This window comes from Limanda limanda, chromosome 9 (genome assembly GCF_963576545.1).
Source record: "Limanda limanda chromosome 9, fLimLim1.1, whole genome shotgun sequence".
NCBI lineage: Eukaryota > Metazoa > Chordata > Actinopteri > Pleuronectiformes > Pleuronectidae > Limanda > Limanda limanda.
In genome coordinates, this window is record NC_083644.1 from 29,406,080 (window position 1) to 29,419,575 (window position 13,496).

Consider the following 13,496-nt stretch of genomic DNA (forward strand, 5'->3'; position numbering starts at 1 on the left):
TAGCGCTGCAGCACTTGCCATAAGCACAGCCTTTTCTGCCTCTTCTTGAAGCAGTGCAGATGATAATGTAAACGTGCTGCTTCTTGAGACTACTTTTTCGTCCTGAACCTTTAATGGAAGTATAAGACTCCATTAGGCTCCACATTATCCCATCATTATGAATATTGACACTTTCAGCATGAAGGCAAATTTCATTGCAAGACAACAGTTTATTTTAAGCAATCAGCAATACAGTCATTGACTTTGCTTCACTGCAAACATACAATTTTTCATATGCACCTTTCACCTCTGTTACATAGCCTTTTTCACCCATTGTGGTTTTTGTACATTCATGTACTGCATAGTGTATTCTTTATCACATACCACCAGTTTAGCATAATAGTCACAACATACATTGGAGGTAAATTCATGCCCAAAAACATCACAACATTTTCAATAATGCAGCCTACTTTGCAAGTCAAGCTGCCTTCATTATAAAGTATACTGCATGTATATGTGGGTTTTGTTTTTTACTAATACTGACTTATTATAAAGGTGAATGTCGGATGTTTTTACTGAGTGGTGTCTTTGGATGTGCATTTGAAGGTTCTTCTTTTGGAGTTGTTAAAAAACATGTTCTGTGCTTTCACAGCAATATTAGAGGGCCTGTGGAAGTATGATGTCCTCTTGCTGGAAGTGTTGTTGTTGCTGCAGTACTTGTCTTGGGTCCCTTTGTCTGAACCATCACAGTAATCATTGGAGGAGTCTCTGTCACTTCAGTTCCTGCCATCAGAGCAGAAGCTAGAGCTGATGCTGCCATCTGATTAATTTCTACAGATGTTGCTGCTACCATTGTAGCAAGTCCTTTTTCTTTCAAGTGGTTAAGGAACAGCTCCTTTCCAGGGACAGAGGCCGTAGGGATTGAAAAAAACAAACACCTTATCTATTTCTGGATATACATACTTTGGAGGAAACATTTTTGGAGAGTAATAAATAATCATGTCACTTACAACAATCTATTTCTACAGCAGAGGGTCCATGAAAACCTGAACTTTTGCAGTCATTGGGTAATAATCCTCATATTGTGCTATTAAACCAAATTCAGGATATTAATCCAAAATTACTGATGGTCAAAACCAGAAAATACATTTGTATTGAAGATGACACAAAAATCAAATGCGGCCACAACATCTGATATAAAAGTATTAAACTCAAAAGATTTTCTGGGGCACAGAAAAAGCACATTAATAACTAGGCTATTATATAAGGTATTTACACTTCATGAAAAGGGTTTTATCTTACAGGATAAAATGGGCTGTTAAACATTACTGGATTTTTAACATTGCTCGAAAAAACTTGATTCCCTTGAATGGAATATTTAACTTCATTTCAGCTTTTTGCATCACTTCTAAAATGACACATAGTTAATCTTTGCACCCACATTGCTTGTTACATTGGCCATAAATGATGCATTGTTTGCTCAATTGACATTAGGCCACCTGTTTGGAAAGCATTGCTTTTAACATGCTCAAAATGAATGCCAATGGAACAGTGCAATACCACCTGATGGACAATGCTACAAAAAATGTTTAATTATATATGCAACAGACTTATTAAAAAATACAAGTTGTTTATTAACCATATTTAGCAGTGTCAACTGAGACTTGTGTGCCATCTTTTCGATTCTACACTTAACGTATACTTGGGAAAGTCCAATCTCTTCAAACAGCCTCATATTCCATCACCCTGATGGAATGTCAGAGGGTAATGAAAAGACGTGAAGGAGTAGCCATAAGGAGTTGGTAAAGGAGAACCATTGATCACAGAAAATCTTACATTTCTTGTTCTTAAAAAACAATTATTCACTTGAATAAATTATTAATAACTGAAGAAACGCACAAAATGTACATTACTATGTGCTGTTAGGCTGTGAGGTGAGTTATAATAAAGCTTCCCGCCTCCCTACCTTTTCAGGTCATACAGAGGGAACATTAAATCATCTACCCACAGGAAACAAAACAGATTTTTTTGAATGTTGAAATTATATAATAATGTGAGGAATATAGTAGGAGAAGCCTTATATAAGTGGAGAAAAAAAATATTGTGTCCATTCCACAGTCAGATGATTAATAAAACTTGTTTATTTGTGTTTAGCTGTGATAATATTGTGAAGGTCATCATATGTTTGTGACTCCTGTCAGGACGGATGTGACAGAGAAGAAATCATGAGCTCAGACGATCTTGTGAGGATTCACGTCAGATCATGTCAAGAGAATAAAACAGCTGTTATGTTTTTTTACGTGTTTGTGCTCAGGTGTAACTACGAGATTGTCACCTTAAATGTTGCTGCTGTAATGAACTGTGGGGCGACATTTTTTTTCTGTCCTTTCATCAAGGATGGTCCGATGTTTCTTTGTTCCTTTGTTAAATGAGATGGGTTAGGAAACATTAAAGCTCCTTCCCTTATACTTTGAGAATTTTAACAGTTCTTATTATAGCAGAGGCTGGGTTACTTCCGGGTCATTTCATTCAGTTCGGGAAACTTCGCTAAGCAAAAATGGAACATTTGAATGCAGCCCAGTTAGTTTTTGCCATCACAAGCAATAACCATCAGAGAATATATTCTCTATACAGTAAATGCTTTCAATCAATGAGTTCCCTACCATAAAGCCTACTTTTAACAGATTACCATCACCTTTATATAACAATACAATATTCTTGCACGGGTTTGTTAATGTCTCCACCAACAGGCTGGAGGAACCTTTGAGCATGGAGATATATCACTGAGGTGGAGGCGCCACCTGCTGGAAATAAATGTAACTAGATTGTTTCAATTTAAGGAAAGTTATTGGGAAGTGGTTAGTGTGAATGTGGTGCAGTGATATATGTTCAAACCTTTAAGAATTGTTTTCAAATTAGATATAACATATGGATTTTTGACAGTTATGGAAGTAGAAATTATTTAATTTGTCAGCATGTTATTTTTCTAATAATAAAAATGTCAAAAATAATTTGTTTTTCAATTTTAAAACCTCAAGAATGTGACTTGTCACAAAGAGTGATACATGTCTTTATGATAACATCGAGATACACTGCTTTTGTTGCAAAAGGACAGCTTTATTGTAAAATCAGGTACAAGTGCATGAGCAAGACTGTTCTGAAGACAGCACATTGTAAGGTTTCTTCTAGGTTTAAGGTTTTACAATCATTAAGAAATAAATGGATTACAAAGCTGACTCAAACATCAATAACAGCATTTAAAATTGAGGAGTAAAGGATAGCAAGTGCCATTTAAAATTATTAACTCAACGGTCATCACATAAAAAGGTAAAATATTAAGGACAAATAGGATAGTACAATTTAACACGTTAAATGTGCTTTGTAAATGCAATACAGTTAGTCAAATCATGCTGATATATCTATAACTCATTGATTATTGTTATAACTGCTTCTCCTTTGCATTAATGCCAGTTAGCAGAATAAATGTTTAAAAGGTATGTTGAAAACAATGTGAAATGGATAAAACCAATGTCTGAAGAGTTGGACTGGATCTCATAGTTTCTGTAACTTTACAAAGACAGAACCACTCCAAACTGTGATTGTTCAAGGGTGCACACGTGACTCTAGGCATGTTTTGGTCGTGTCTGTCAGTGTACTTTTGGAGAAAAATCTAAAAGATGGATGCAGCCAGGCTGTTCACCATGGATTAACTAATATATAAAGCAGATTGACACAAGTTTATGACTGAGCTTCTTAAATGGATAACTCAACCAAAACTGAGAATTTACTGATTATCTACTCACAGCTATGCGGATGAAGGGGGCGGGTGATGTGTTTGAGTCAACCTCATGGCGTTTCAGGGCTAAACAGAATTGCAACCATTCCAATACAATTGAAGCAACTAGTGACCACAGCTTCAGACGTAATAAAACAGAAAAAACCTAACATGCCTCAATACTGCTCCTGTGGTGTCATCCAAGTGTCCGCAAGCCCCGCCATTCATATTTTACTTGAACCAAGGTCATTTACAATGTGTTTTAGGCCTAAATCCCTATATCATCTTCTGATGGTGCATTCAGGGACCGTCAAATACTAACGTACACTAGCTTAGCCACTTGGTGGACTTTTAGGCTTAAAACACGGTGTAAATGACCGCGTTTCGAGTCATATATGACTGTCGGGGCTTGCAGACACTTGGATGAGACCACACAAGCAGTATGGAGGCATGTTAGGTTTTTTCGGTTGTTTTATTACATCTTAAGCTGTGGTCACTAGTTACTTCCATTGTATTGGATTCTGCTGCAACACTGTTTTCCCCTGACTCATTAAGGGTTTTGTGGGCCCAAACACTTCACCCGCCCCTCCATCAGCATTGTAGTTAGTATAATGAGTGAATTTTCTTTTCTGGGTGAATTATCCCAACACCTCTGATTTAAAAACCCTCTTGATGACGGCTCAGCTCAATGTACTGCAAATTTATTACAAAAAGCCTGCATTATAAATGTGACAGATGGGGACATTTAATAGCTATGGGGAAAGTAACCCTGAAAACGAATTTTATTTGTACTGCATAACAAGTGAACAAATTAACTTCTACCAACGATACAATCATTGCGATTATTTCAGAGAGTTGTTTAAAAATATGAACATGTACTGTATGAGCCAGATATTACATAACATGAATCATAATTTTATGACAGCTTGTGGGTTGTGGGGTTATTGTCAATCAAATCTAATCAAATCACACAACAGTCCAAATTAGGCACATTGGCCGAGTTTTTCCAATGTGAATCTCAACAAAAATAGATGCATTGGACTTTGTTGCCGATGTACAGACAGATACCTTGTGAGAGACCTCCAAATATACACAAGTGCAGAATCAAAACACAAGTAGTTCTTGATAGTTGTCACTTTTTCCTATAAACACACCACCACAGACTCAAAAACTAGTTACAAATGGCACTTTTGTTTGGACATTTTCTCTTTTGACTCTTTACTTCTTTTATTTAACTGATTAGTTCATCAACACTCTCCTTAAACCCCTTATCCCATTTTCTTTATCTCATTCCCCCTAGCAGATGCAAGACTAACTCCTCATCTTCGGCCAGAGAGAGACCAGTGTCCAGAGGTATGTGTTCGTCATTTAGCTGTCTTACTTTCTTCCTCTTCCCTGCTATAAGCTCATCGTCACTGCTTTCACTGCTTTGTTGCCTTTTTTCTGATCTTCTTTGATCCTTTTGGCCCTTCTTTTCCTCCTCCAAAGATCGCAAATTGTCAGGGTCTGGAAGAGCGCTGGGGTCAAACTCATCTTCGCCGTGCTTGGCCAGGTACGCTACCACCTCTTCCTCAAACTCTTCTTCAGACTGCTGTCCATGCTGCCTGCTGGCCTCCCTCCTAGCTGCCTTGGCCTTCAGCCTCTTCTCTCTGTGTTTAGCTTTCACTTTGCAGCTGTACTCCCGCTTGTCAAACACCTGGTCTTCATGTTTCAGCCTTTCCTTGGCCTTCTCCACATTGATACCAGAAACCTCTTCCTCATCCTCATCAGTCACTGCCCGTTGGACAGGTGGCCACAGCTGCACAGCATCTCCTTCTTCATTAAAGGTCACTTTGGTGTTGACATGGAAGTTTCTCTTAAGGACCTTTTTGGCATCTTTGAACTTTGTTTCTTTTCCAAATTCTTTTTTGGAGCTCTTGGAGAGTTCCCCCTCATTTTCCTGCTCCTTTGTAAGACTGAAGACATTCTTTGTTTTGACTTTAAGTAGGTCCAAGTCTCTTAGGTCATCATCGTCATCATCGTCACCCAGAAGTCTTGTCTTCGGCTGATTCGCAATTTGTTCATCACCACTTTCCCCATCCTCATCTTCTGACTGACAGTTTTGACCTTCCCCATGAGGAATGTTTCCTCTCAGCTCAGCCTTAAAACTCCTCAGCTCATCATCTTCAGACTGCTCTTCCTCTTTCTGTTCATCTCCCTCAGCTGTCTGCACCTGAACTTTATTTAAGAAGCGCACCTTTGGAGCCACAGCAAGGCCCAGAGAAACAGCAAAGTCTTGAATTTGGAGTTTTAAAACATCAAACACCTCTTTGTTCTTCATCAGGTAGACAGAGCGCAAGTAGGAAACAAAACATCTCTGTGCTCTCTCCTTCTGCTCTTTCTCCTGAGCCAGGAAGGCGACAAGCTTCGGCTGGACAGTCTGCAGTTTTTCTGGGTTCACCTGGAATCAACCACACAATGAAATAAATTAATACCGATGTTAACTTTTCCTTTTAAGAATTATGTATAACACTTGTAGCACTATGAACAATATATTGATGGAGGGTCTCATATACAATGGTAAATTTAAAAAAGAGAAAAACCGACACGTCTCTTAAAATAAACAATTAACTGCTTTCCTTTGTAGAAAATCAACACCTGGGTTATTCACAGTCAAATCATCACACTTTTGGGACTCACAATCGGAGATATTAGTAACATTTTAAATGCCGATAGATCATAAGAAACTAATATTCTCTTTGATTGGGATCTTACTCAAGGGGAATATGGACTATTAAAGTTAAAACTTTTTCTGGGGTTCTGACTGGCCTTTGCTATTATCAATGTAAAATATGACATTATGAGTGATTTTATCCGGTTAGGTGATGCCAAAAGAATCTATATTTTTTTAAATTTGTCAAATTTTTACTAAAGTTAGTTTATGATGTCACCAACCCTTCAAGAAAGAGTAATATTAGTGGTTGTTGATATAACATTACTTATCTGAAGGGGCATCGCTTTATAATTCCTTACAATAAACTTCAACAGTTTGTGATCAGTAATACCAATACAGTACTTGATTGATGGCATCCCAAGCCAATGGATAGTGTCTAAGGTAATACAACATAGGGGGAAATCATAATTTTTAAGCTCAATGTTAATTCAATGTACAGTGAAAACGCTTACAGTGATCAAATTTTTCCCGGCCAAATGATAACAGTAAGCTAGTTTTTAGCACAGATTAATTCATTATAGTAGGTGATTTCAACATTCATATAGATGTTGCCAAAGACACTCAGTGAGCATTTAATTCACTGATTGACTTAATTTGTTTAACTCCACTTGTAAATAAACCCTCTCACTGTTTAAATCACACTCTTGATCTTGTTCGGAGATATGGCATAGAAATTTGAAATGTAATATTTCCCCAAAACCCTCTTCTGTCTGACTATTTTTAATTACACTTAAATTTAGGATAACTAACCACACTGATTCTGCACAAAAATAATATCATAGTCAATTTGTATCAGAAAGTACTGTCAATAAATCTAAGGAAAGAATTCCTCTGACATTTACTTCACAGCCTGTACAATACAGAACGTTATCAAAACTTCACTGACACATTTTTTTAATCTATGTATCACAGGAATCGTTACCAATATAACAGCAGTGATATATATAGAAATTATAATAATTTTTAAATATGCCACAATTACAATTATTCCAATGTGCTTCATGTGTCAGTTTTCTAGGATGAGACAAAGCAATTTGAAGGACTTTTTCAACAAAAGGAGCCAAAATGCATGCATACCCAAGATATTCTGCTGAGCTTGGGGATGTTTATCAAGGACATGCTTAATGTAGAGTGTACTATATTCCTTTTACTTGAGTGAAAAAAGCTCTTATACCAATTTAATTTGGAGAGATTTAAGGATGGGACGGAAAAGGCAGATTAGCAGTTCTGACAGGGCTATTTTTGTTGTGGAAGAATACCTTGCAGTGCATTCTTAATAAAAAAGAAAAATATATTTGTTTGTATTCAAACGAAGATAATTGAATAAAATGTTGAAATATAAATGAAAAGCTTTTCAAATGTATTTCAGATTAATTAATTTATATATAACTCGAGTAACAACAAATAATTAGTTTAAAAAGAAGAAATTATTTCAAAAAGTGGCAGCCCTAAATACATATTATATTCCAAATTTAAAGGATTTATTGTAAAGATGGTTATGTTTATGCCGTCTAATTTATCTTATGCACTTACTTTGTTATAGGACAGAAAACTGTATGAATGTTGCAATCCTGTATGTTGACCGTTCAGTGTTTTGTCTTTGTTTGCATTAAACTGTTTACTGAAAATGAACACAAAAAGCCTACACATAAGGTCTTTTGGATTATAATAAATTGTATCATGTTCCCTCCGTTTTGGTCACTTTAAGTATAGCGTGATGGTTTTATGACTGACATCTCACCTGGATCTTACTGATGGGAACCCTCTTTTCCTGCAATTGGCCGACCATGCCCCTCTCCTCTGAGGGGAGCAGAAGTAACAGGGCCTCTCCCCCCTGCTTGTACCTCGCAGTCCTGCCCACCCTGTGGATGTAGGTGTCTGCATTCTCCGGACAGTCGAACTGCAGCACCCAGTTGACTGCGGGAAAGTCCAGGCCTCTGGCAGCTATATCAGTGGCAAAGAGAACAGCATTCTGCTTTCTGATGAAGTCATTGTAGACCTCCACCCTCTTCATCTGCTGTTGCTTGCCATGCAAAGCCAGGATGGGCATGCCAGGTCTTAGGCGACAGAAAACTCGGAACAGGTATTGTACTTCCTTGCAGCAAGCAAAGAAAACAATGATCTTCCTCTTCAAGTGACTCTTAATGAAAGAATATAGCATGTTAACCTTATGGTGGAGCTCACACACCACATAGCTCTGCTCCAGGGTGGCCGGCGTGCTGAACTTTGATTTCTCGTGTACCCACACATACTCTGGGTCTTTCAGACTTAGCCGGGCCAAGTCTTTGACTGACTTAGTCTGTGTGGCGGAGAACAGCAGCGTCTGTCGGGACCTAGGAAGGTTCTCCAATATGGCGTTTAATGTATCGGCGAAGCCCATGTCCAGGATGCGGTCTGCCTCGTCCAGGACCAGCATGTGGAGGTCGGATGCGTGAAAGGTGGCCGTCTCGTCCATGTGCTGCAGTAGTCGGCCCGGGGTGCAGATAACGATGTTGGTGCGGTGGATTCTCTCCGACTCGCTCTTAAGCTCTTTCCCCCCGATGATGAGCCCCGCTGAAAACTCGTGGTTCTTGCCCACCTTACGCAGAACTTCGAAGGTCTGGTAGGCCAGTTCTCTGGTGGGGGAAATTATGAGCGCACCGAGTCCGTCCATGGAGCTCCATTGCTGTCGGTACAGACACTCCAGCACCGGTATGATGAAGGCTAAAGTCTTCCCGGAACCAGTCTTCGCCGCACCGAGGACATCTTTACCTTGTAAAGCGAAGCCGATGGTCTGTCTCTGGATCTCTGTGGGCTGTCTATACTGAGCTTCCTGCAGCCCTAGCAGGGTTTTCTTTGAAATGGGAAAATCTGAAAACCTGACAACGTCTTTGGTGTTGATCTGTCCGTACCTGCTTTCAAGTCTGTGGATGTAATCCCGTTCGACCTGCCACTGGGGTTTCTTTTCCACTTTCTCTCGATTTACTCGTGCTTTCCTCTTATTGTATTTTTTCTTCCACTTCTCGAAGTTTTTCACCGGGTCAGCACTGTCCTTCATCTTCGTAGGTTTGGTTTTCCTCCCTACATATTCGGCGCTTTCGGCTTCCATAATTTCAGCCAAATCAATCCCGAGCACCAGCCGTCACTCCAAACACACGTGGAAGCACCTTCTTATAGTTTTACTCGACGAATTCAGAGCTGTCCTCTTGCAACAGGGTTGGCACAAATATATGCTAATACAGGTTCGAACAAGGCCTGGTTTTTCGCTTTCCGCAATTTAAGACAACCAAACCCAGATACCAAGATTTGGAACCACTAAAACCGTCACCCGAACAGCGTGGAAGAGGCAATTCACCGGCGCTTTCAGAGTGACGTCATCAGGACGCGACACAAATCTCTCTCTGCTGTAAAGGTTGCCAGGTCCGCTGAGTATAAATTTAATTATTTAATTATTTCATAAAAATCACAAACTGTCTGAAGTCCAGACCAGCAGAAGTCCTGAGTTTTTAATCTTAAAATGACAGATACATTTGTATTATTTTCATGAAGTGTCTTGGCGATTTCAAACACATGGAAATGTTGAAGTGGAGAACACTAACACTCTACATGTTAAGAGTGTTAGTGTTACAGTTTTTCAGCCACAGCTTTGAAATTGTCCGATTGTAACCTTTTCATTCTGTTAAATGAGCAGGTTTTCTAGAGGAGACGGGTGATGCCCCAGGAAATACAACCACACCACACTGTGCTACTATTCTATACAATGTAGTGTGTGCGCGCGTGTGTGTGTGTGTGCGTGTCTGGCTGCAACTGAAGTTGAAGGTATAATTTAATTACTAGGTGTTAAGGAAACTTTTCTGGATGCTGGTGAAAGGAGAACTCAGATAGCAGCTGATGTCTTATGCAGACGATTTTAATGTAGACTTGATGCATCAAGGAGACCAGAAGGTGCAACAATATACAAACACTAACAGAGTACCATTCTAAAAGCATACAGAATTGCTGTCACTCTCTATGTTACATGTAGCTGTTCGCATCGTATTGTATAGTTGCCTAAAGTATGCATAACTAAATCACATTGTGTCCTTGCACTGCAATGCATTGTTGGTTGGCCCTTTATCTTTAGCTTAACCTTGGATACTGCTTAGAGATAGAAGGGAGTATCTGTGGAATTTAGACAGGCACTATTCTTCTATACTGATATGTGTAATATACAATAGACATTAATATATAGTGGCAAATACAGTAATGGGTGATGATGTTCGGAAATTTCTCAACACTAGTCATGGACTTGTCAAGCTTACCCATAACAGATTTCAGTGTTCGCATTCAATCAAAACGTGTGGCATGTAGTTTCTGACAAGATACTGTTTTCACAACATTATCTAGTATTTCGGACAGGCAAGAAAAACAAGCCTGGCTCCTCTTTCACCAAAGTGCTTTTAACCTGACAAAATACATACAGTTGCAATCAGAAATATTCAACCCCCCAAAGATTTTAAGGATTTATCAATTAAAGTTGACAGAATCTTGCTCAAAGATCAAGATTCTGTCAACAAAATATATTTACATCAGTAAAAAATATTTACATCAGTAAATATCTTTTGTTGTTTGATGAGTTTTTTTTGTCATTTATTGTCATTATCTGCCGTCCACATCACTATAATGTCTATTGAGGTGAGGGGGTTGAATATTTCTGATTGCAAATATGACTGGCCCTGAGGATTATTTAGATGGAACTGGCTGAACAGGGAAAGGATGCACAGAACCCATGTAACTAAATAAGAGGAATATCTCTGCCTTTTGTCGTTTCTCAGAGAGAGAGGTGTTTATCTTTTTATGATGTACAGATAAAATCCATAAATACAACATTCCACTCTGAACTGAAAAACAGACATTTTTATTGAATGTCTGAAACAAAGAGAGAATGTTTAAATTGTTTGTGATTTGTAGTCTTATTTAATAATAGATGTCAGGTAATTTGATAAAAATCCTATAATTACTAAACACTTAATGGAAGCTAAATTGAGAATTTTGAGTAATGAAATATGAATCTAATATGTAACCATATACAACTATCATTTATTCCTTGCAACTAGTAATGTTTCATTTGATTCCCCTAGTCATATAGATGCATACATTTATGTATTGATATTTATGTTATTTGTTATTATTACTAATGTTATAATGGTTGATTATACTGTATCAAATTATTTTCTTGTATTGTTTTATATTGAACCTTCAATGATTACCTATATGACCTACATTTCTGCTATTCACATTCTTCCTTACATTGTTTTATCATGTGGTTTAAGGGTTTAACATAGAGTTCATGTTTTTTGGGTCATGGTGGAGATAAGTAAGGCAACCTGACCCTTTAGAAATTAGGTTACAAAATGAAACCATGCAAAACCATTCTCCCCCAAAGAGAAGATCACAGTGTGACCGTCTCTAGGGACACCCAAACTATTTAAAGAAAGCTGCTTATGTTGAGTACAGGCCTGCACCGAGAGTGTCATTCAGTAACCCAGTACTTGAAGCACCTGGAGAAGAGGCTCACAGCCGCCTGGCATAACCCCTCAGCTGAAAAACTGATGGTAAATGGTTAGTGGTTTTGTATTATATAGCGCTTTTCTAATCTTGATGACCACTCAAAGCGCTTTACAGTACAGTTTTATATTCACCCATTCACACATACATTCATACAGTGCATCTATTCACAGCACTTTGTTATTCTATGGGGGGCAATTCAGGGTTCAGCATCTTGCCCAAGGACACTTCGGCATGCAGACTGGGGATCAAACTGCCGACCTTCAGGTTGGAGGACGACCACTCTACCCCTCAGCCACAGCCGCACACAAAAACTGATGTTGTCTCTAGGAGGAACCCTCATGGACCGGAAGTGAAGGTCCACTTTGTTGGGGAATTTTTGACCATCCTCACCCATTACTGTATATGCCACTATATATTGTGTTTATTGTATATTACATTTAGGGTTGCAAAGAGGCAGAAAGTTTCAGGTAAATTTCTGGAAACTTTCCGGAAACTTTCCATGGGAAGTTAAGCTCCGGAATTTTGGGTATTTAAAAAAAAAAAAGCTACGCAAATTAGACGCTGAACAATAAAAACATCATTCAAAACTCTATTTTAAATATGGGTGGAATGCAGCACACGCTGCACGTTGAATTTCAACCCTCCACTGTGCATTCTTCCATATAATAATTGCTGGGATAATTCCCAGCATCCTGCACACTACAGCACTATTGAGGCCTGCTGTAGTGTGCAGGACTAGCCGGTAAGTTTCGATGATATTACTGGGGAAAATATATTAGCATGCTGATTGAGGATTGTTCATCTGTTCATCTAGCCTATTTCCATTCATTTATCCATCAATTGTAAAATATGAGTACAGACGATTCCAATTGTTTTGCTAACTATTTATATCTGGCATTGCATTAGTGTTTTTTTACAAACTTTTTTCTCATCTTATTCTACAGAACAATGCCACGTGCACTATCTCATGTGTTGAGACATTTCACCCCATCCAATGTATAAGGAAAGGCTGTGTACATTTGCAAATACTGTGCAATGACCTATGTTAAGAATGTCACAACAATGCAGAAGCATATAGTCAAGTGCCCAAAGTTTCTTCAGGGCTCAAATCAGCCTATGACAAAACAAAATGTTTATATTTATGACTGTATATGACAAGGTAAACACAGTTAGTATAAATGACCCACAACATTTCCAGTTTATTCCAGTTTATTCCCGTGCTGTTAGAATGGGTGACACAAGTAGAGAGGTATATGGCGATGCTGTCGGAGACATCGTCAAGACTTGGGGGTGACAATTGCTCATGTTACTCTGTTAGCGTTTGTATATTGTTGCATCTTCTGGTCTCCTTGATGCATCAAGTCTCCATTAAAATATTTGCATAAGACATCAGCTGCTGCCTGAGTTCTCGTTTCAACAGCTTCCAGAATACTTCATTGAATCATTCTCTTATGTTGTCATTAACATTACCGCACTTTAAAATATCATCTTCCACCAGCT

General features: G+C 38.5%; 1 protein-coding gene across 1 annotated transcript; it reads right to left on the reverse strand.

The window, feature by feature from the left end:
* Window positions 1-3,075: 3,075 nt before the first annotated feature.
* ddx10 (DEAD (Asp-Glu-Ala-Asp) box polypeptide 10) lies at window positions 3,076-9,791 on the reverse strand. The gene is made up of 2 exons (XM_061077935.1): window positions 8,209-9,791; window positions 3,076-6,194 (listed from the first exon to the last, which is right to left on the reverse strand). Exons 1-2 carry the CDS (start codon window positions 9,553-9,555, stop codon window positions 5,037-5,039), a joined length of 2,505 nt encoding a protein of 834 aa, XP_060933918.1. The 5' UTR covers window positions 9,556-9,791; the 3' UTR covers window positions 3,076-5,036.
* Between the last annotated feature and the right edge of the window lie 3,705 nt (window positions 9,792-13,496).

What these genes read in the sequence shown, in the direction of transcription:
- ddx10 (XM_061077935.1), bottom strand. Translation starts at nt 9,555, where the DNA reads ATGGAAGCCGAAAGCGCCGAATATGTAGGGAGGAAAACCAAACCTACG. An exon ending in TTCCCATCAGTAAGATCCAG is followed by an intron (nt 6,195 to 8,208) that starts GTGAGATGTCAG and finishes GGTTGATTCCAG; the next exon opens with GTGAACCCAGAAAAACTGCA.